At 39.6% G+C, this 24,983-nt stretch overlaps 1 protein-coding gene across 2 annotated transcripts in view; it reads left to right on the forward strand.

Annotated features, from left to right (window-relative positions):
• The window catches only part of LOC108527170 (AT-rich interactive domain-containing protein 1B-like), a 279,894-nt gene that overhangs the window by 55,153 nt on the left and 199,758 nt on the right, over nucleotides 1–24,983 (forward strand). For both annotated transcript variants that reach the window (XM_017868328.1, XM_017868329.1), the window contains exon 2: nucleotides 17,636–17,785. In XM_017868328.1, the coding sequence (XP_017723817.1) occupies nucleotides 17,636–17,785 (150 nt within the window). The remainder of the gene's footprint in view (nucleotides 1–17,635; nucleotides 17,786–24,983) is intronic.

The following is a 24,983-nucleotide window of genomic DNA, read 5'->3' on the forward strand; positions in this document are numbered from 1 at the left end:
TGACAGCCGTTACTGTAATTAACTTTTGGTATTTTTTAATCTCCTTTGATTCCCCTCTCCCTTTTTCCTTTTAATGATAATTTAAGAATTTTTTTTTTTTTTTTTGGTAGTTCAGTTAAAGTAGATTTAGAACATGGTCTATTTCCGGGACAACCTAATGAAAAACTGAAACCAAAGCTAAGTGATTTGCCAGTTGCACAGCAGGTCTTCTCTATTTCATGCAGGTCTTTGCCTCCTAAGCAGTGTGCCTTCCCAGTAAGGCTCCAGCAGGTAAGGGTAAGGTGGCCACCTGGAGGGCCTTGTGTAGATGGGTGTTCCATTCGGGAGGATTAGGAGGTGTAAGGATGGAGCACCCAAACCCCAGCAGTTGGTTTTTCCTGGATGCTGTACAGTCACCACATGTCTGCTAAGGGGGTGGCCACGGTGTTTCTAGGATTATTAAGCTACCACTAGTTTGGGGAGTGAAGTGCATTGGAAAAAGGTTCTGAGATTCAGGAACCACCGAATGCCCAGATACTAGTGTTGCTAATTCTTTTTTCTGGCAGTAAGAAATAGCTGTAGGTTTTAAACGATTGTGAGTGATTGTGGAATGTAGTATCTCTGGTCAGAAAATATTATGATTTTCCCCCAATTCCTTATACCTTGTCTTGAGCTCAGGGAAATCCTTCCTGACTACAGTGTTGCTGCTAGGATAAACTTTCATTGTTCTTGTAAGAAACATTTTTGAAAGGAAACTACATATGTCAAATGAATAGTTGGAAATCATGTTTCCCTATAACATATACAATGTATCTTTTAAATTTAAAGTATATATTAAAATGAAAATCATTGTAAGACACTGTTTGAAACCGGGCTTTACCTTCTAATGGTAATATAGCTAAAATAAAGTATAATTGGAATATGATCTAATTTCAGAACTAAAATATTTTGGCCCAGTTATCCTTTTATGTTTTGGAGGGTTCTATCTTAAGACAGGTATTTATACCAGTTAATGTCCAAAACAGTGAAATGGCTTCACTGAAGTCTATTGACTTAACCTCAGAGGTGCTTAGAATGGACAATCAGAATATATCCATGTTGAAGTATTGGTTTGAGGAGGGTAAGTATCATGATTATTTATTGATTTTCAAAATGTATAGTTTAGGATGCCTAATTTTAATGGTTTGTAAATATAAAACGAGGAGGCAATGGAAAGAAGTGAGACATTTAATTTGCTGAAAATTCTACATTCCGTAAGTCCTCTTCCCTTTCTCCTGCCTGCCCCGGGTGTCTTTCTGTTACTGATTTTAAAATGTCAACCTCCTATATTTTTTTCTGACCAATCTTTTAGGACTACTTGTTACATTTTCCACCTGATGAAATTTTAAAAGTTGCAGATTGTTTTTCTCAAGGGAAATAACTGAATTATCGTCTTTTTATATAAACATTTACTTTGAAATATGTTGATATTTCAAGGACTTTGATACTTTATCCAAAGCATCATTTCTTCATATCCCTACAGCTTTAAAATGGAGTTCTTGTTTATTGCCTGGTATCACACGTTTATCATGTAAGTTAAGTTTATGTGCTAAATGACTCACAATGAAGTCTCCCCTTCCCACTTGTGCCTAGAACTTAACAGTGTCTGTGTTGGTAGAAATTTTGTATGCTAATATCGTACAGGTTGAGTATCCCTCATCTGAAAATCTGAAATTAGAAACGCGCCAAAATCCTAAACTTTTTTAGTACTGATGAGATGCTCAGACGAGATGCTTATTGGAGCATCTAAGAGTTTGGATTTTTGGGTTAGAGATGCTCAACCAGCAATTATGTAATGCAGATATCTCAAAGTTTGAAAAAGCTTGAAGTCCAAGACACTTCTGATCCCGAGCATTTCAGATAAGGGACATTCTACGCATACTTCCTAAATTAATCTCAACTACACAGATTTTACAGTTTTAGTGTGGTTGTTCTTGTTTGTTTGTTTTGAGTTTTGTTCTTGTTGCCCAGGCTGGAGTGCAATGGTGTGATCTCGGCTCACTGCAACCTCTGCCTCCTGGGTTTAAGCGATTCTCTTGCCTCGGCCTCTGAAGTAGCTGGGATTCCAGGCACCTGTCACCATGCCTGGCTAACAATTTTAGTTTTTAAAACTTTTTTAGGTTTAGTTTTAGTGTTTTTTTTTTTTTTTTTTTTTTTTTTTTTTTGAGACGGAGTCTTGCTCTGCCGCCCAGGCTGGAGTGCAGTGGCCGGCTTTCAGCTCACTGCAAGCTCCGCCTCCCGGGTTCACGCCATTCTCCTGTCTCAGCCTCCCGAGTAGCTGGGACTACAGGCGCCCGCCCCGTCGCCCGGCTAGTTTTTTTATATTTTTTAGTAGAGACGGGGTTTCACCGTGTTAGCCAGGATGGTCTCGATCTCCTGACCTCGTGATCCGCCCGTCTCGGCCTCCCAAAGTGCTGGGATTACAGGCTTGAGCCACCGCGCCCGGCCAGTTTTTAGTTTTTAAAGAAATGTTTGTGCATTTCTCATTTGCAGGCTTCTTTCCTCTGTCCAGCTTCTTTTCCCACCCCTGCCAGCTCTCTTGTATCCTCTGGGCTCCCCGTGCCTGACCCCGTACTGCTCTCCTGGGACACAGCATGGCCTCCAAAGTGTCCTTGCCTCTCTTGTCCCAGTCTGAGTGGCTGTTTGCTTCCTCCACCTTTCACTTCCATTTAATGACTGAGCCTTGTGGGAGAGTGGAATGGGCACTTCCGTTTGTGACTACTGGGTGAAATGGTGCAGGTTTCCTAGCTCTTGACCATAAAAAGGACAGAGTTGAACCAGTGGCCTTTCAAAGTCTTTTCCAGTTCTAGAAGTGTTCTTAATAAAATAAAGTAGTTCTTGATAATGTGTAACTGTGCTGAGCCTTCCAAGGAGGGAGGGAATTGATACATTTTTTTTTTATTGAAAGCAACAGCTCATTGATCCAGCAATATGTGGACTGTATCCTGGATATATTTTTGAGCATCTCCTCATCCCTTCCCTTTACCCCAACTCAAACTATGATCCAGGGAACAAGCTGCAAGGAGTCAGCTTTTGAACCACTGATATGCTTTTGTGCTCCACTAACCCTACCTTTGCACACGGAATTCAGGGGAGGAATCATTGCTTTGTGAAATGGTGGGCTGGTGGTAGCAGCATCTTCTAATGTAGAAAGATTTATTTATTTATAAACTCTTCATTTGTTATGAGAACATTCTGAAACTCAGGAAGGAGACAGAAGACTCATGCTCATTTGAAGCCTGTCCTGTCCTAGGTAATAGGGACAAAATCCCCAGCCTCCTCCCTGTCTGTGTTAGTGTGCAGCCTCGTCTCAGTCTGTGTCAGTGTGCAGCCTCATCTCAGGAGAGCAGTGGGTGCCAGTAATGTACCAGTGCTGGCTCTTCCCACAGGACTGTCTGTTCATGGATTTTGCAGTCAACACGATTCCCAAAGTCTCAGAGGAAGAAATTTAAGAGCCAAGTTGGGTCTTGGACAGTCTGTGGAGAAGTTGGACTCTTGCATGATTACCATTGCTATTACTTTTCTCCATTGCTGTTTTTCACCATGTACATTATTTAAATTTAGGGGTAGATAGATTAATGAGGAAATTTTCTCCCTGAGAAGTATCTTCATGGAACACTTAGACTGTATCTTTTTAAAGGATGATGCTTTAAATTGATGCAGTTTTGGAATTTTCATTTTGAGGGGCTTGGCATTTTCTTTTATTTTCATCAGCCCCCTTGAGGGGGGCCAGAAGAGCAAAAGGATATAGAAAGGCTGTGGAGCACCCACCCTCCCTCACCGTCAGAGAGTGGGCTTTTGACTCGTGGTAACAATGCAACCGCATAATCTCACCTCACCCCCAATTCTTTCATTTGAAAAAAAAGAAGAAACAATTTCAAAGGCTTTATTTAAAACCCACACACGAATGAGTAATTTATATGCATTTATCATGCAAGTATCCAGTCTTCAGGGTAGAAAGTGGCCTGCCGTGCATGGTCTTGCTCCTCCTGTTTGCCTATAAGGCTCCCCTTCCAAACTGGAAGATGCCAGTTGCTTGTCTGTTTGTTGACTCTTTTAAAATTCTAGTCCTCTTCTGGTAAATCCTATTTTCTGTACCCTGCCCCCACCCCATAGTTATCTCAAAGAGAACAGTCTCTTTTCAATCAAGCATTCACTGCACATGTTCCAGTCATGCGGTTACAAAGTTGACATTGCAGCCTCAGCAAAGGTTATCTCTTTAAAATTTTCTGAAATTCCCCTTTGGCACATTCATTTTGGCAGCTGGGTTTGTATAGGAAAGTGGTAAAGCTCTTGGCTCCTCTTTTGTGCTTTATAAAATAGAAATCTCTGGCCAGAAGGGCAGATAAGCAAAAAGCTCCTCTGTAATTCCCATCACTCTGCTTCCCGAGTGTTTTCTGTTTTACAGTGTAGTAAATGGTGTCCTCACCATGTGCTTGTGGACCAAGTGGGTGGTTTTTAGAAACACGAACATACTGTAGCCTGACACTTATTTTAAAGTCTTATTAGAAAACCCTGCTGTTCTAACATGTGTGTGAAGTACTGTTAGACTGTTTTGACTTTTGATTTTGTAATCCTTTTGCATTAAAAACAATGGAAACAACTCAAAGAGTACCTTCACGGATTCAAAATTACCAGTTACAGTTTCGGCAATAATATAACAAGAAAGAGGGAAAATCCAAATTGCTTTGTAGTGAGATGTACTCATTACTAAATAAATGATACCACGTGTGCGCTTTCCTGGGGCAGCGTTTTGGGATGGAAACAAGCAAATCCCTGTGAGACAAGGCAGCTCCAGCCTTTTTATTTTCCTTCAGCTTTTTCTAGGAAAATGTTGCCTCTGTGAGTGGAACTGACCCATTCGTTACTATAGATTGCCTTCTGAGCCCTTCTTTGTTTCCGCGGATCCTGTGACCTTCCTAGGAATAGAGTTTTATGAAGTCATGTTGATGCACTTCCATAGTTATAATTCTCTCATTTAAAAAGGATGGTATATTTGGTAAGGAAAACACTAATTTTAAATTTTATTTTAAATGCAAATATGGGTACCCTAGGTGTCAAAGCTTCCACATTAAAAGTGAGTGTGGCTTTTACCGTGAAAATTCTTTCCTGTTTTATATTGTTATATCAATAAGGCACACAAGCTTATAGGTGAATTTTTCACCGCTGTGACAGTTTAGGAAAGACCACATTTTAAAATGCCAGCTCTGTTTTCTTCAAGAATAGGCAGTATGAATTATTTAACTCTTAGGCAACCCTCCTACCATACCAAGTTTATATACACTGGAAATATGCTGTTTTTTTTTAAAGCTATTTTAGAATAAAATTTGTCATCCCTTGTATTAAACACATGCTCTTCTCTCAGAAGCTGCGGATTTTTTCCTGTTACTCTTCTGTTTTGTCAAAAAATACACTGTAGACTTTATAGATCTGTGATATCAAATGCCCTCGATTGGATCCTCAGGAAGAAAGTGTTTTAAAGTGTGTAATTAGGGCACTTGAGCATAAAACTACAATTATACACTTGTGTGTTAATTTTGTGTACAGTAAGACTTTAGTTCAACACTGGTTGTAAATGAGAGGAAGCATTTTACTGCCAGTGAATGCCTGCATTTTATGAATACTTAAATAAAATCTCCTCTAATTGGCTGACCTGGAAAGAAAGGTGAAAACATCTGTAGTTCGGTGGGAGAGGAGAATACAAAATGTGTATACTAGAGATTTCTTTTTACAGGTACCTCGAAAAGTGATCTCACTCTTGTGTACAGCTGTGCTTGCTGTGCCTTTGGGATCGTTTGTGCTATTCTAGCTGCTGTTTCACAATAAAGGCGAACGGGGTGACAGCAGTTTAGATAGGGCAAGGAAAAGAATCAAGGGACAGAGTGGCATGGACAGTAGTTGGCAAGGAATTTTTGATATAGTTAAAAAAGAAAAAAGGCTTTGGGCTGATATAATTGACTTGCATTGGTTGACCATACGTTTGTTAATCAAATTCTATGTACAAGAGTTAGGCAACACTCCTTGAAGCTTGAAGGAGTTAATTTCATGCAAACTAAAGGATGTGCCACTTTGCAAAGTGGATAATAACGTGGCAGAGCTTGTTACCCTAAAGAGATAGTCTGAACTGGAAATATAAATTAATTTAAGAAGTGTATAAATAAATTCATGGATAATAGATTCATACTGGTTATTAAGAGGAGATAAAGGCTGCTCAGGACATATCCCTGACTTCTGGAAATTGAGGTCACGAGAGGCACCACACGAGAGGCATTTAGTTCCCACAGCTATATGGAATGTTCACTCTGCAGAACATTGGTCGGACCTGCTATTCACTGAGGCTGTGATTTACTAAATATAGAGCAGCTGAACTTACAATAAGCAGTGAGATTTTGTAGGCAATTAGTAATTGTAAAGAAATCCAAGAGGGATTGTATGTGTATGTCTTTATAATCTTCTATCGTGTACCCTTTTAAGTTTTACAAAAAAATTTGTCACAGCAAAAGACTTGTTACTGATAAAAATGAGAACTTTTCAATGTTTCCCAAATCAGAAAAGGTAAATCTGTTTTACCATATGAATTTTTTAAAATTTCTAAGCTAGTGGGGAGGGTTAAATTATCCCAGATGTGCTGGTTTCAGAAAGCCTGTTAAAAACTGGCAATGTTTATGGCCCAGAAGTTACCTGTTAGGAAGGAACCAGGACCCAGACCAGAACGCAATGGACTTCAGAGCAACGTGAGAGCCATGGACTCAGCTTGTGAGTGAGGGTGGTCAGGTAGCCCATTCTGCAGTGTGAGATACTGCTTGACCCTTTTGTATACTTTGCTAACTTCTTTCTCATCCTGGGTTGTCTTTTTCCTGTTAGTCAAGAGAAGCCAGATAAAATTGGAAGGAACTTAGCTTTAGTGTACTGTGCATACAGTAAGTGCTCAATATACATTTGTTGACTATTTCTCATTTTTCAAGGATGAAAGATGAATTTCAGGAAATTGTGGAGTTTTTTTTGTTGTTGTTGTTTGTTTTTTCCTTAGACAAGACTAAGGACAAGATTTATTTTTCTTCTTAAAATAAGAAAGTGGGGGAAAAAAAGGCACCTAAGTTGTTTAGAAGTCTCATTTGGGACTGTGGAATGTCGAGCAGTTGTAAGATCTTGACCTTGTAAACTTTATTACCTTCTAGCACATTATTTTTGACTGGACATGTTGACATAATAAAATTTCCTCATGCAATTGGTTCAACCACGCATCAGCTTAGCATCTGAATTCCTTGCTGTGGGGAATTTTCAGTCGGTCTCTTATGCATGAAAAATGGTGTTTGATCTTCCTATGAAATCAGGAGCCAGCAGGATTTGCCACATGTGAATGGAGCTGTTGTGGACTTAAGATTTTTCTTCTGCTTTTGCTTTCCCATTTTGTAGAATTTACCTGGAGGGGTTCAAATCTGTGATGAAAACAAACACATAAAATTAAGGAGCTTTCTTCTGTTTAAGATAAATTGTTATAATATACTTTTGGATAACTCTTAGAAAGACAGCAGCAATAAATAATCCTAAATAAATTTCATTTTGTTCTAGATTCATGAAAAACAGAGTTGGTTTAGGGAGTGATTTTGGTATATATTCTTTGAGGCTGTTAATTCTTTATACCACACACAGATTTTCACATTCAAAAATAACATTATACTACATATGATTTTGTAGCCTGCTATCTTTAAACCTCACCTCAATAATATAAGGACAGAACTTTTTGTTATTAATGTAAAATGATAATTGTTATTTTCAATGGCTCTAGAGTATTTTATTGAAAACTCACCTCTGATTTTTTTTTTTTTCCTCTCAATCTAATTCGTTATTGATGGACATTTAAACATTTAGGCTGTTGCCCTATTTTTGAGTGGAGCTGCAGTAAACTCCTTGATATACACGTGTCTTTGCATACTTGTTTCATACTTTTTCTTTTCTTTTCTTTCTTTCTTTTTTTTTGAGACGGAGTCTTGCACTGTCCCCCAGCCTGGAGTGCAGTGGCGTGATCTTGGCTCACTGCAGCCTCTGCCTCCCCAGTTCAAGCAATCCTCCTGCCTTAGCCTCCTGAGTAGCTGGACTGCAGGTGTGCGCCACTGCGCCCAGTTAATTTTTTTTTTTTTTTGTATTTTTAGTAGAGACGGGGTTTCACCGTGTTGGCCAGGATGGTCTCTATTTCTTGACCTTGTGATCCGGCTGCCACGGCCTCCCAAAGTGACAGGTGTGAGCCACCACACCCGGCCTCATACTTTTTCTTAAGATAAATTCCCAAAAGTAGAATTTTGGGTTAAAGGAATATTGTTTCTATACATATTGTGACTTGCCTTACATATTTTACTTTGTATATTCACCATGATCATTTCAGTGTGCCCTGTTGCTCTGTAATATTTTGGATTATGTAAAATGAAAACATAAAAACTCACTGATAAGCATCTAGGAGCAGTCATTAATTATGAACCAAAATTTACATCTAGGTCTAAAGGCAAGAATGATTTAAGCATAAATGTGTTAAAATGTGTGTTACAGAATGATAAAAATGGAGATGAACAGTTTAGACTTCTGTATTAAGTATATATACATATTCCACCAATATTTTAAAGCTATTATTTATATCCATTAAAATGCCTAAATCTTAAACATACAGTTCAGTGAGTTTTGACAATTATGTACATCTAGGATACCATCATCCTAATTAGAGTATTTCCATCACTTCTAGAAAATTCTCTCATGTCTCTTTCCAGCCGGGCCCCATATCCCACAATCATTGTTACAATTTCTGTCACAATAAGTTGATTTTGCCTGATTTTGAATTTCATGCAGACAGACCATACAGTGTGTTATGAATGTATACATTTACTGTAGTTCTTTTCAGAAAATAGTTCTTAATGGATGTGTAAATACCAAACTGTACATCTTAAAACAAAAAGATCCAAAGCTGATGTGAAAATTGTGTAGAATAAAAACAATGTCTTTCAAAAGAATAAAATTGGACGCTTTACCTTACACTATATATAAAAATTAATAATCTATCATACACCTAAGTGTGTAAGAGCTTAAAGCTATAAAACTCTTTTTTTTTCTTTTTGAGACGAAGTCTTGCTCTGTCACCCAGGCTGGAGTGCAATGGTGCGATCTCGGCTCACTGCAACCTCCGCCTCCCGGGTTCATGTGATTCTCCTGCCTCGGCCTCCCGAGCAGTTGGGATCACAGGCACTCACCACCACACCTGGCTGATTTTTGTATTTTCACCACATTGGCCAACCTGGTCTTGAATTCCTGACCTCAAAGGATCCACCTGCCTCGGCCTCCCAAAGAGCTAGGTTTACAGGCATAAGCCACTGTGCCCGGCTATAAAACTCTTAAAAGAAAACAGGGGAAAAGTTTGGCACTGGATTTGGTAATTATTCCTTGGATATGACACCAAAAGCATAGGCAACAAAAGAAAGGACAAACTGGAGTACTTCAAAGTTTTAAAATCTTTTGAGCATGGCCGGGCGCGGTGGCTCAAGCCTGTAATCCCAGCACTTTGGGAGGCGGAGACGGGCGGATCACGAGGTCAGGAGATCGAGACCATCCTGGCTAACACGGTGAAACCCCGTCTCTACTAAAAAATACAAAAAACTAGCCGGGCGAGGTGGCGGGCGCCTGTAGTCCCAGCTACTTGGGAGGCTGAGGCAGGAGAGTGGCGTGAACCTGGGAGGCGGAGCTTGCAGTGAGCTGAGATCCGGCCACTGCACTCCAGCCTGGGCGACAGAGCGAGACTCTGTTTTAAAAAAAAAAAAAAAAAAAAAACTTTTGAGCATCAAAGGATAAGAGTGAAAAGGTATAACCCACAGAACAGGAGAAAATATTTGCAAATCATGTATCTGATAAGGGATTAATATCTATATAAAACACTCCTATCAACAACAAAACAAATAACCCAATAAAAAAAATGGCAAAGGACTTGAATAAACATTTTTCCAAAGAAGATACATACATGGCCAATAAGCACACGAAAAGATACTCAATAGCACTGAAGATCAGAGAAATTTCATATTTCACAATGAGTATGTTATCACTTCACCCCCAGTATTAGTACAGCTGATACTTAATATTAAGAAAAACCCAGAAAATACCAAATGTTGTCAAGGATATGGAGAAATTGGAACCCTTATGTCCTGTTGGTGGGAGTGTAAAATGGTGTAGCCACTGTGAGAAACACTATGATAGTTCTCAAAAAATTAAACAGAGAATTACCGTATACTCCAGCAATCCCACTTCTGGGAATGTACCCCAAGACGTAAAAACGATTCGACCAGATATCTGTAAACCCCTATTCAGAGCAACATTTTTCACAATACCCCAAAGTTGAAAACAGCCCAGTGTTTATCCGTGGGTGAGTGGACAAACAGTTATGCTGTATACATTCCGTAGCCTTAAAACAAAATGAAACATGATACATACCACAACATGGATGAACCTTGAATATATTATGCTAACTCAGACACAAAATAAGTCAGACACAGAGGAACTAATATTGTGTGATTCTGCCTATGTGAGATAGCAAGACTAACCAAATTCATAGAGTCAGAAAGTATAATAGTGCTTGCCGGGGGTTGGGGTGGGGAACAGAATGTGGAGTTGTTATTTCCAGGGCGCAGTTTCCGTTTTGGATGATGAAATCCTGGAAAAGGATGGTGGTGATGGTTGGCCAACAGTGTGAATGTACTTATACATCATTGAACTGTGTACTTAAAATGGTTAAAATGGTGAATTTTGTGTATATTTTAGCACAATTAAAAATTAAAGTCTTTAGACATTGAAGATAAGGAGAAAGGTACTCATTCTATTACATAGCAAAAAAGTAGCATGTTAGAATTCAGTAGCGGGGAGTTTTCACCACCTTGAATGTGTCTCTGATAAGTTTAGGACAATGCCAAGTATTTCTTTTGTTCATAGATTGTCTTCCTCCAAAAGGAGGAACAAACTGACAACCTAAGTAGATTGAGATATTCAGAGGCACCAGATCCATGATAGAAACTGGGGGGTGTTTTAGTATCATAACTTCAAAGCTCACGTCGAGGAGGTTCTAATATCTGTTCCAGTGTTTTTCTGTGCTTTCCAAGAGATAGAACTGGACTGGATTCATTTAGTGCAAGGCAGCAGCTCTTAACGTTTCCATTGACTGTGGTGTGTGATTTCTATACGTATTTCAGGAAGTTCAGTCAACAGTCATTCACCGAGCTCTTAGTACCAGACAGGCGTGCTGAATACAGTGATGAACTAAACCAGCAAAGGCCTGTCCTGTGCAGTGGACAGTCCAGTGGTGTCGTAGTGTTCAGTGGTCTAATGAGTTGGAGAAATCTTGGATGTAAAGGTGGACAGGTTTCCAGACTTTTTAAAGAATTTCACATATCCTTTAGTGTGATGATCTGGTATGTTTTCTTTTTATAGTATATTTATTTTATAAACTTTTTTAAATTACAGAACTCATTTCTGTGTGATATTCTATAGAATTAGTGTACCTTGCAGGACCCATAGGGAAATTAGTGACCCTTAGGGAAATGCTGGCGTAAAGTTCTATCTGTTAGAGGTTCACCAACCTACCGGACACTTCTTTCCCTTGGGAGGAGACCATAATGAAGGCTTCCTCCTAGTTCTGTCCTGAATGCCCTGATGGCTTGTGAGGAGAGGAACAGCCACTCAGACACCAGAACTCAGAAGAGCCATGGCCTGGAGCGTCCTAGGTGAAAGGCCTGGGAGTGATTGGAGCACCTGGTCTTGTAGTCAGGGACTTGGCCTTTGAGCTCGCTTTTCTCAGAAGGACACCTCCTGGGGTGTCCCCTCCTGCCTTGTGTGAATGCTTGAGCTTCCCAGGGCCACCTCTTTTTGGGAGGAGGTCGACTGGGGTGGAGGCAAAATCTTTATTGTAAAAGTGGAAAATTGTGAAATAATTTAGGCTTATAGAAAATTACAGAAGCAAATATAACAGACACACTTGTGTAATTACACATAAAGTATATACAGGTGTGTGTGTGTACATATATATAAATATATGTATATAAAATTATATACAGGTATAAAAATAACATTTTACCCAATTTGCTTCACATCTTTCTTTTTGTAAAGGAGCAAAGCACGGCTGAAGCCACGCCCCATCATCCCCAATCCTTTTCAATGCATGTTTCTATACTTTTGCTATATGTGTGTTTATAAACAGTATACACTAATATCTTATGTATTAAAATTTTATACAAATGGTATGATACTGCATTAACTTTTTGTTGCTTTCTTTTTAAACTCAACATTGTATTTTTTAGTTTTGAACCATTTTGATGTGTGATGTCTTACTCCTTCCTTTTTACTCCTGTATACATTTAATTGTGTGCCTATAGCAAAGTTAACTTTTCCACTTTACCACCTGTCCTAGAGTTAGATTTTGTCCTCTTCTGTCAATTGTAGTAGACAGGACTGCATTGAATATCCTTCCTGGAACATGCGTGTTTCATGGGTGTATACTTACAAGGTACATGGCCGGGTCGTGGGGTCAGTGTACCTTTAAACCTAGTAGGAAACTGCTCTCTTAAAACTTCTTTAGGCTGGGCGCAGTAGCTCATGCCTCTAATCCCACCATTTTGGGAGGCCAAGGCAGGTGGATCACCTGAGGTCAGGAGTTCGAGACCAGCCTGACCCATATAATGAAACCTGTCTCTGCTAACAATACATAAATTAGCTAGGCGTGGTGTCACGCACCTGTAATCCCAGCTACTTGGGAGGCTGAGACAGGAGAATCGCCTGAATCCGAGAGGCAGAGGTTGCAGTGAGCCGAGATCACACAACTGCACTCCAGCCTGGACAACAAGAACAAAACTCCGTCTCAAAAGTAATAATAATAATAAATTAATTAATAAAAAAAAACAATGTACGCGGCAGCTCTCACCTGTAATCTCAGCACTTTGGGAGGCTGAGGTGGGCGGATTACGAAGTCAAGAGATTGATACCATCCTGGCCTACATGGTGAAACCCTGTCTCTACTAAAAATACAAAAATTACCTGGGCATGGGCATGAGGGCGGGCACCTATAGTCCCAGCTACTTGGGAGGCTGAGGCAGGAGAATCACTTGAACCCGGGAGGCAAAGGTTGCAGTGAACTGAGATCACGCCACTGCACTCCAGCCTGGCAACAGAGTGAGACTCTATCTCAAACAAAACAAAAACAAACTTCTTTAGAAGGAAAAAAGGGGAGAGGGTAACCTTTGGTCATTTCATTAATTTTGGAGGATGAGCAAAAAGTTCAGGGTATGGTGAAATGAAAAATGAGTCCTGACCCTGCATATCTAACATGATACAGAAATGTGGAAGGTAGTACTTGTGTTCTTTATTGGGTTAATTTTCTAAAATAAATATTTAAGTGAATCATTTTTAGCTATAAATTTTTTGTTGTTGTGTGTGTTCATGTCTTAAAGGTCTTTATTTAGAAATGAGTGAAACAAATTCTTTTTCTTCTTTTCTTCTTCTTATTATTTGAGACAGAGTCTTGCTCTGTCGCCCAGGCTGGAGTGCACTGGAGCGATCTCGACTCACTGTGACCTCCACCTCCCAGGTTCAAGCGATTTTCCTGCCTCAGCCTCCCTAGTAGCTGGGATTACAGTTGTGCGCCACCATGCCTGGCTAATTTTTGTATTTTTAGTAGAGACGGAGTTTCGCCACGTTGCCCAGGCTGGTTTGGAACTCCTGACCTCAGGTGATCTGCCTACCCTGGCCTCCCAAAGTGCTGGGATTATAAGCTTTAGCCACCGTGCCGCACCAGATTCTTATTTTTAAATAACAAATGGAAACGTTCTGATCTGAGGCATTTTTTTTGAGATCTCCATTTAGTTCAGTTTTGCAGGTTCAAAATATATATGTATTGTTAGAACTGTGTTCAAGGCAAAGCATGCGCTGGACAGTCAGGACTTCTGTGGGCCAGCGGTTTTTGTCCAAGGACACCGTGCTATTGTTAGTGTACCGTTCAGTGGCTGTAGATGAAGCTGAACACGTGTGTCAGATTTGGGTAGTCAAGAGATCTCCATATTATAATGTGTTCCTCGATTCGTTAAAATTTTTCATATGATAATAGCTTGCTTTAGTAATCATTGAACAGTACTTACTTACCATTCAATAGTATTTGTTGACACTCAGATCCTCTTCCAGGAGCTTATATTCTAGTGATGAGGACAGACAGCAAAAACGTGAACACGTAGTTAAGGGTTTAAGTACGTAACTAAATCAGTCTCCCCTGTGATAAGATCAGGTTGTTCAAGGCAGGAGAATGACCATGGTTAGGGTTAGACTGGGGAGGGAGGGCTGCCTCAGCTACCAGTGCTCTGTGTCCCCAGCTCTGTGCCGGCTGGCACTCAGTAACTGTTGGTTGCATGTCACTTGCATGCAACCGTCTGGTTATCTTAGTTATCCTGCGTATGGTTAAGAACTAAACGATTTAAAAACTCTCAGCTATCAGAATAGGATTTGCAAAGCTTGGGACAGTGAAGCTCAGGTGCTTTCCTCACGGATTGGTCCTTTGGGCCCTCATTGTGTGGGCAGCGTGTGTGGGTGTCTTGGTCCTCAGCACATTAGAAGCCTAACTGGGTTCAGGTGGGGATTGAGCTTGAGTGGTGAGCAGTGCTGGCATGCTCTGATGGCCTTTGAGGAGAGGGACAGCCACCCAGACACCAGAAATCAGAGGAGCTGTTGTCTGCAGCATCCAGCAGAAGGCTCTGGGGCCTTCTGTGTCTTGTGGGGCAGCCTGTTGATTTGTGTTTCATAATGCTATTTAGTTTCAGAAGTCTGAACAGTATATATTAGATCTTTCAAAGCCTTGCATCTGAGTTCATTAACACACAAACAATAATGATCATTAAAGAGTTAGATTTTAGGCCGGGTGTGGTGACTCACATCTGTAATCCCAGCACTTTGGGAGGCTGACATGGGCAGATCACCTGAGGTTGGGAGTTCGAGACCAGCCTGACCAGCATGGAGAAACCCTGTCTCTACTAAAAATACAAAATTAGCCGGGCATGGTGGTGCATGACTGTAATCCCAGCCACTCGGGAAGTTGAGGCAGGAGAATTGCTTGAACTTGAGAGGCAGAGGTTGTAGTGAGCTGAGATCGCTCCATTGCACTCCAGCCTGGGCAACAAGAGCAAAATTCTGTCTTAAAAAAACAAGCAAGCAAGCAAACAAAAAAGAGTTAGACTTCAGCTTCAGTCAGCTGGGGTATTCTAATTGAGAAACTGGTTTTTAAAGGTAACATTTAGGAAATAATTAATATTTTACAGACAGCACTACAACTTCTAGTTTAATAAGTCTTAATGGCACCTGTATAGACTTCCAGGTGGGACTGGGCAGGGCATCCACATGACTTAGGAAGGCAGTTGGAGATGTAAGGCAGAGTCATGTGATTGACCATATTCACACAACTCACGTGCGAAGGGAATTGGACTTAGAGTCCATGTATTTCGAACCCAAAGATTCTTCGGGTAAACTAGAGTTGAGCAATCTGTCCCGTCACGGCTCCCATTGAAGGACAGCTGACCGGGTCCAGTTGGTTGGCACTGGGCCCCAGGTCTCAGGGAGAGCCCCTCTGTGCTGTTCCAAATTTCCTCAGCCCAGGCTCACAGAAGGTGGGTGCCAGTGAAGTTGGTCCTAAATGGATGAATGAGCCATGTGTCTGAAAGGAGAGCACATTGGTTTTAATTGTGGAGGAGCGTATTTGAGGGCACCCAGGTCTCAGTTTGCTCAGTTCTGTAGGCGGGTGCTCCATTGAAGATTTCCACTGTGCCCACCTGTCCTCCTCCTTGCCCCACACGCTGCACCCAAACTTCCTGGAGCTGGACTGGGTAGTAAAAAATTCTAGTCAGCTTGTGGCTGCTCTAGTGTTAGTAGGTTCCTGCAATCTGTCCTGTTGTTGTCTTGCTTAGAAAACAGCGCCCCCCTCCCCAAACAACACTTCCATATTGTGTGTGAGGGTTTCTGTAACCAGAAAGTCAACATATTAAAGCGCAATTCATAGGGGAGTTGCTGGCTGTGTTGACTGAGCTTTACAGTCATTTTAACACTGGCAGAAGTGTTATCCTAACTGCTTTAAATCAAACTGCAAAGATGCTTGTGTGAAATATAGTATTAGATATCAAATCAAACATATGGGTGTTGAACGGAAGGATGTGTGTTGTAGTGGTATATGGTATTCTAGCATGTGGAGTTGTATTTTATGGAAATTCGTTGGCTTGGCTTATGGCAGGGACATACATTCATTATGAGATATCAAGCTGTAAAATAAATAAAAGCAAAAAATTCAACTGTGCTGTTAAATGGCTTTCAATGCAGACTTTTCTGCTCCAACAACTTAGGCTCTGTGTGATGAGAGGCACTGTGAGACATTGTGGTCACATTTATTCTCATCCTCTTTGGTAGATCTTGAAAATAATCTGGATTGGATTTAAAGAAATATAGGAACTTTAACTTTTTCATTTTTTTCCCCTGTTACCCCACTGTATATGTTAGGAATTACTGTGCTGATTTTTCTGAGAGGCTAAATGTTTTTCTCTTTTCATCTTTTACCATTTCATCTGTTTCCTCATTCAGCATTTCTGTAGTGGAGTTGGGTTTTAGGTGTGTATCTGGTGCTCATCATTAATTCGTTAAGTGTGTCTGCTTATGGGGCTCCAGTTCTTGAAGTTCTCCAATGGACCATATTGTGGTATGAAACAAAATGACTTTGCCATTCGTATCTCTAGAGTGCATTTTGCTGTCCTGATATCTTGTTTTTCTTTTCCTTTCCTGCTCTCTCTTGAAATTACAGAAAAAGGCAATAGATTTCTCATTTAAAAAAATTCAAAAATACTATCCATGGTATATTTATTGCATGAGGAAGGATTTTCCTCTAAACAATGCTTTCAGGCATTTTTAGGCTGATGTAAATTAGAGATGGAGAAGATTGGTTGAGGCCATTTTTGTCTCTATACCTCTGGTATTTACACTGTTGTACGCCTTGCTTTACATTGTTACCTGTTTTATCAACTAAGAAAATGCCATCCTTAGCAAAAATAGTAAATAAAATTGATAATTTAACTGGTATATATGTGCTGTAAAGGCAGTTGGTATATTCTCACTTTTTTATTCTGAACTTAGCAACAAACATATACCATAATAAAGCATCCCAACCATAAGCCTCCTATAAAGTATTACTGAGTTAACCTGGACTGTTTGAGTTCATTTTAATTTTCACTGTTACGTGGGAATGGATTTCATATCACGCTTCTCTTTCTTAGTAGAGGCTATTTTTTAGTCTCAGTATTTAGCACTTCCTCCCTACTCCGTCTTTATGGTATTATTCAATAGTTTCTGTCTGATAGAATACGATGGTTTTTAAAGGCAAAGTCAGATTGCCTTTTGACTTCATTGATAGTATGTGAATAGAAAGCAGCATGTCAGTTTGTCTAATGAAGAGAGGATTACAAATATTGAGTTTAGTTGCTTAGCAGAGAACCCCCTTCATGTTGCCAAATTGAAACCATATTCAATTTCATTTAATTGCACATTTTGACTTTCTCATTTGCTTTGCTTGACTTTTTGACAGATGCCTCCTCAGTATGGACAGCAAGGTGTGAGTGGTTACTGCCAACAGGGCCAACAGCCATATTACAGCCAGCAGCCGCAGCCCCCGCACCTCCCGCCCCAGGCGCAGTATCTGCCGTCCCAGTCCCAGCAGAGGTACCAGCCGCAGCAGGTGAGCATAGTGCACTGGCCCACAGGGCCCTGTTTTCTCCACCAAGGCAGACCTGGTTCTGAAACATCTTCCTGTCCTTTATTAAAAATTATATTCTCAGTGGAAAAAAAATTAGTTTTGAGAAAATGCACAGCTATAACCTAATCTAACTCCATCTCTCCCTCTGTCTTTTCCCCTTCTGAGATTGGAGGGTGAGAAGAATGACTGGTTTAATAGCTGTTTGCATTATTGGTTAGTGGCAGTAGAAAGTATCAGTCATTACTTGTTCCCTGTCATTTGTGTTCTGAACCTTTCAAGAAAGCACTCTGCCACTTTGTTAAGGCTTATTCAGGAGAAGGATTTTATCAATCATTTAATCCTTCTAGTTGCTACATGCGTGGTATTTTTATCTTGACCTTTGTTTTGTTTTGTTTTGTTTTAATGGTAAGTGTTACTGTGTGAAAACATTGTTGCCTTTGACTGTGTTATTCTCTTTAAACTCGCTTATAAGTAGATATTCACTTCAGTTGCAATATATTAAAATACTAATTGGAATCATGTACTTTAAATATGTCAAGCAGTTTCTAGTTTAAATTAGTCTCATTAAATACTCTTTTAGGTTATTGGGATATATATTTCAGTTTACAGAATTTGTAGAAAAATAGTATATATGTTATTTGATAAAATGATTCAGTTTCCTTATGTTTTAGAGACTGTCACTCATGAGTGACATGAAAAGGAGTAGTGAGTGAGGGACTGTTACTCTGAATCCAGATAAAATGTTCATAGCACATCCAATCATAAGCATCAAAATAAAATTTTCTGACCGGGCGCGGTGGCTCATGCCTATAATCCCAGCACTTTGGGAGGCCGAGGCGGGTGGATCACGAGGTCAGGAGATCGAGACCATCCTGGCTAACACGGTGAAACCCTGTATTTGCTAAAAATACAAAAAATTAGCCAGGCATGGTTGTGAGTGCCTGTAGTCCCAGCTACTCGGGAGGCTGAGGCTGGAGAATGGCGTGAACCCAGGAGGTGGAGCTTGCAGTGAGCCGAGATCGCGCCACTGCACTCCAGCCTGGGCGACTAAGTGAGACTGTCTCAAAAAAAAAAAAAAAAAAAAAAAAAAAAAAAAAAAAAAAAAAAAAATGTACACACACACACACACACACACACACACACACACAGTTTTCCATTTTAATACTTTATTCCTTTTGTGTGGTGAGGTAGCAAAGAGAAGATGGACACGTAGCATTGACTTTTTCCTCTTTGAAGGACTTCTTTTGTGGCTTGAATAGATCGTGGATATTAAGCAATATAAATAAATTTATGGAGCTTAATTTTAATCAGTTTGGCTGGTTTCTTAAATATTTTCTTGGATTTGTTGGAGTCCACTTCCATGTGACTTACCAGAGAATTCTGAACAGAGTTTATGACTCTAAGCAAAACATGTTAAAACAACAGCTAGGATTTGAGACCTAGTACAGTCTTGCTTTCACATACATGTTTTTAAAAGCTTGAACCCGGGAGGCGGAGGTTGCAGTGAGCCGGGATCGCTCCACTGCACACCAGCCTTGCAACAGAGCAAGACTCTGTTGCAAAAAAAATGTGGTAACATATGGGGTTTGTAGCAGTAGGAATGTACATCATTTCATAGTTACCTGGTCAAGTCTTTTATTAAAGTGTATGAAAATTTTAAAACACTTTAATATAATTTCTTTTTAGATGAGAGAGGCTGGTATCTGGAGTTTTGATGAAGTTATAACCTTTTTCAAGGGGCTTTCAGAGCCTTATTGAACATATCTGTAGACCCAGAGTGTTTTGTCATGTCATCAAAATTTAAGGACTCAATAGATAAATTATATTACTCATTTGACTGTAGTATGCTGAAATGAATCTCTGATCATAAAACCAATTTGATTAAGGATTCTGAATGCCTGTCATTTTCTTCAAGACCAAGCTCAAAATTTACTTCCTTTAAAAACTATTCACTGATGACTTCCAGCACGTGGCAATTAGTTATTTAATATCTTTCATATTTAAATATTTAAAGCATCCTACAGGTAAAATCTTAATAAATATTATTTTAATGTGCTTAGTTTCAGTCTATCTTATGCTTTGATTATTACTATCATTATTTTATTGATTTGAATGCAATAAATTATATGGTAAGATATGCTCTATAACCATGACTTTTTAATGTAATTGTAGTAATTTTTGCATATTCTGAATAAAACTGAACGTTGCTCAAAATACATTGGAAATTTGTTCTTGGGTTCGTACTCCCTAACTATAAAATATCTGAGTTATATTCATTGTGGGGTAGAAAGGTGAAAGTTGGAGACATTTAGGTGGCCTAATCGGATGGTCTGCTTCGACAGGAAGAGTCTTGGATTTTAGGGAGTTGGATGGCCAGATAGATTTGGAAAGTTTTTCAAAAAAATGATACCTGGCATTATAGGTATATTTAGCACCTCCAAAACCTAAATAATCTATCCTGAAACAAAGTAAAAATTACCATTAAAATATTATCAAAATCAAGCTAAATCTTAATAACACTGAATTCATATACCTTTAAAAACTTAAGAAACAACCATATTTAGTTTAACCAGCCAGTATTTCGTAACGACCAGAACATTTCTTTATGCAGTCTTTCCTTTTGTTTTCAAATGTGGTTTACATAATCTCTTGCTTTTGCATAAGACAGTCAGTTAGCAAGTATTAGTAGTATTTGGTGTCTTGTTAATGCGATTGATACAGATGGTAATTTTAGGGTTCCATCAAGATACCTCACATTGTGTCTTCAATATTTTTCATATGTTTAATATTTTGGCTAATCAATACATTCATTGGTTTCAAAAAATTAAAAGTACAAGGAAGGGATTCTGAGAAAAGTCTCTTCCCATCTTAGTTCCCTCTGCCCACGTCACTACCCCCTTTCTTGACTGGATGACCATTTATAGTTTATTGTATTTTTTTTAGAGTTTCTGTATATCAAGAAGCACACCACCATATTTTTATTTTTCACCCTATTTTTACACAAATGATGGTGTATATATAGTATATACTATATGCCTTCTTCCATATATATTTTTTTCTCATCCCCTTCTTTTACTCACTTAAATATATTTTCTGGAGATCTTTCCAAAGGAGCACATACAGCAATCCCTCGTTCATTTTTATAGCTTCATTACATTTTATGGACACACCGTGATATATTTAACCAGTTCTTTTTGAGGAACATTTAGATTAGTGCTGGTTATTTGAATTGAAACAATGATGCCATGCTAAACTTTGTATATGTGTCGTTTCATAAGCGGGCAGTAATGTCTGCAGGATGAATTCAGGAAGCCACAGTGCTGGGCAAAGGGTATGTGCATTTGCATTCCCAGTGGGTATTGCAGGTTGTAGCCAATTCACACTCCTATCTGCACGTGAGAGGACTCTTCCTACATATGTGTTAGTAGCATGGTTTTACAAAGCTTCTGGATTTTTGCCAATCTGGTACATATTGAGCATTCTAAATCCCAATGTCTGAAATATGAAATGCTATAAAATCTGAAACTTTCTGGGTGCCAACATGACCACTCAAGTGAAAAATTCCATACCTGGCCTCATGTGATGGGTCACAGTCAAAACACATGTAAAACATCGTTTCAGTCGCACAATTATTTTTAAATATTGCATAAAATTGCCTTCAGGCCATATATATAAGACACATTTGATACATAATGAATTTCATGTTTAGTCTTGGGTTCCATCTCTAAGATATCTCGTTTGTGTATATGCAAGTATCCCAAAATCTGAAACACTTCTTTTTCTAAGCATATAGTTTTAGTTTACATTTATCTTGTTATGAGTAGTGTTGAGTGTTGTCTTGTGTATTTAAAAGCATTTGTGTTTCCTATCTCCGGAACTGTAAATTTATATATTTTATTTTGAATTTTCTCTCTTCAGTTGTTGGTCTTTAAAATAATTTTAAAACCCTTTGTATATTAGGGAGACTGGGCCTTTGTCTGTAATATGAGTTATTAGCTCCAGAGGAGGAATCAATAGAATAGAATAATAGAATAGAATCAGTTGTGCTCACATGTGCGTGCGCGTGGACACACACACACGCGGAGATTTATTATAAGGAATTGGCTCATATGCTTACGGAGTTTTGCATTTCCGAAACCTGCAGTATAGACTGGTAGGTGGTGAGCCGATGGTCTGATGAAGTCAAAGGCAGCTTGCTGGATAATTCCTTCTTGCTTAGATGGGGCTGCTCTTTTGATTCTAGTTAGGCCTTCAAACTAAATGGATAAGGCCCACCCACATTATGGAGAGCAATCTGTTGTTCTCAGAGTCTCCAGTTGAAATTGTTAATTTCACTTACAGTACCTTCCAAGATCACGTGTAAAATTAACCATTGCAACTATCTTTCCCCATCAACTGGAGATGCCAGTAAAATCATTAACTGAATTTCCTTAGGTATATGGTGTTTAGGGTCATTTTGGGATTTCTGTTATTTTACATTGGTTCTTCTATTAATGCATTAGTACTGTACTGTTTCTCTATTGTCTTTTAGTATCTGATAGGGGTAGTATATCCTCATTATCCTTCTTTTTCAGTTGTTGGTTTTCTTTTTCCTTTTGCTATTTGTATGTGCTTATTTTTTCACATAAACTTTTTCTTTTTTATCACGCTATGTTCTAAGAATTTTATCTTTTGTTATTGTTATAATGGGATCTTCTGTGAAACAGGGTACTTGGAAAAGAATAACGATAAGACACTTTACTTGAATAGCTTTTTCCTTTCTGGAGCCTGCTGACCAAAGATGAGAAATAGCCCTGTAATAAAAAGATGGGTTTGTTTAGCTCAGGTGGCTGCAGGCCAGGGAGGATGCAGTCCTGAGGAGCCCCAGGAGCACTGTGGAAAGGGGAAGGTGGGGCTGTAGGAGGGTTGGGGTATGTGTTAGATGACTCTAAGAGGAGGGGGTGGCATCTTAAGGGGTGGTCCTCAACTGGCTGCTCTCAAGAAGCTGGGGCTACTTTTGTGATTAGGTATTTTAATTTTTATCTGGAGACAGGAGGATTGAAGTGGGGCAGGGTTGTCGTTGGTAAAGAAGCACCAGCCACCTCACGCCTGTAATCCCAGCACTTTGGGAGGCCAAGGCGGGCGGATCACCTGAGGTCAGGAGTTCGAGACCAGCCTGACCAACATGGAAAAACCCCGTCTCTACTAAAAATACAAAATTAGCCAGGCGTGGAGGCGTGTCTGTAATCCCAGCTACTCGGGAGGCTGAGGCAGAAGAATCGCTTGAACCCAGGAGGCGGAGGTTGTGATGAGCTGAGGTCGTGCCATTGCACTCCAGCCTGGGCAACAAGAGCGAAATTCCATCTCAAAAAAAAAAAAAAGCACCAGCCACTTAGAAAAAGAAGCGGGGATGGTTTGTCATTTTTGTCGTCAACAAGTGGCCCTAGGCGCCTGTTGTTTCAGGCACTGTTGCTGTGCTGTAGGAACTGTGCAGTCTGCTTGCTCTTCTGCCTGGTTTTCCTTTGCTTGCCTTCGCACATTTCCACTCCACCATCCCTGCCTCTCCTGCATGGAATAGCTTTCCATCTCTCCACTTGTTTAGGTACTTTTCTCTCTCTCTCTTTTTTTTTTTTTTTTTGGAGACAGAATCTAGCTCTGTCGCCCAGGCTGGAGTGCAGTGGCCCGATCTCAGCTCACTGCAAGCTCCGCCTCCCGGGTTTACGCCATTCTCCTGCCTCAGCCTCCCAAGTAGCTGGGACTACAGGCGCCCGCCACCTCGCCCGGCTAGTTTTTTGTATTTTTTTTTTAGTAGAGACGGGGTTTCACCGTGTTAGCCAGGATGGTCTCGATCTCCTGACCTCGTGATCCGCCCGTCTCGGCCTCCCAAAGTGCTGGGATTACAGGCTTGAGCCACTGTGCCCGGCCGATACTTTTCAATTTATTTTATAATATTCTTCAAAAAATGGCTGCTGTATTGCTTTTGTTAGGATTATTCCTATATACCTTATTTTTTGTTGCTATTATAAATTGTATCCTTTAAAAAATTACATTTTCTCATTTGTTACTGGTGTATACAATTGTAACAGACTTTGTATATTAACTTTCTGTGTCTGTGTGTCCAGCCACCTTTTAAATTCTTGTGAATTCTGCTAATTCTAGTGATTTGTGAAGTCTGAGGTTTTTTTCATTAAAATAAACTTTAAAAAATCACTGCCTTCCTACTTTTTTGCCTTTCTACAGACTGGCTCCTCTGTACACATTCCTTGAAACATCTGGTCATTCCTGTGTTATCCCTGATTAAATGAAGCCTTCCAGCATTTCATCATTTAATACAGTGTTTCCCCTTTCTTTTCTTTCTTTTCTCTTTTCCCTTTCTTTTTGTAGCTGTCCACTGTTGGGCTAAGGAAGTTCCCTTATTTTCTAGTTTGCGAAGAGATTTTTTTCATGAGTGGATACTGAATTTTATCTTCTGTCTTTTTTGTAGGTATCGAGATGATCACTTCGTTTTTACTTATAATCTGTTTTTGAGATAAATTACCTTTTAAGTATCAAATGAAACTTGCATTCTATAATAAACATAGCCTCATGATATGTTATCTTTTTTATGCATCACTGGATTCAGTTTACTAACATTTGTTTTAGGTTTCTTGAATCAGAAATTCATGAATTAGATTGAACTGTGATTATCCTTGTTAGATTTTGGTATCTGTACTTTTTGAGCTTTGAAAATGAATTGGAGGCCAGGCGTGGTGGCTCACACCTATAATTCCATCACTTTGGGAGGGCAGATCACCTGAGGTCAGGAGTTCGAGACCAGCCTGGTCAACATGGTGAAATCCCGTCTCTACTAAAAATGCAAAAAAAATTAGCCAGGTGTATTGGCACACGCCTGTTATCCTAGCTGCTTGGAAGGCTGAGGCACGAGAATTGCTTGAACCTGGGAGGCAGAGGTTGCAGTGAGTCGAGGTCGCACCACTGCACTGTAGCCTGGGCGACAGAGCAAGACTGTCTCAAAAAAAAAAAAAAAAAAAAAAAAGACGAGTCCCTTTTTTAGTTTACTAAAAGAGTTTGTGTTGTTACCTGTTCTCTGAATGTTTGATAAAAGTGTTTATAAAGCTATAAAGGGTTGTATAGCTCTTGATTTTTACCTTTTGTCTTATCCCTGATTTTTAAACTTTTTTTAGTAGAGAGGAGGTCTTGC

This window comes from Rhinopithecus bieti, unplaced genomic scaffold, assembly GCF_001698545.2.
Source record: "Rhinopithecus bieti isolate Rb0 unplaced genomic scaffold, ASM169854v2 scaffold_4673, whole genome shotgun sequence".
In the NCBI taxonomy this organism is placed as follows: domain Eukaryota; kingdom Metazoa; phylum Chordata; class Mammalia; order Primates; family Cercopithecidae; genus Rhinopithecus; species Rhinopithecus bieti.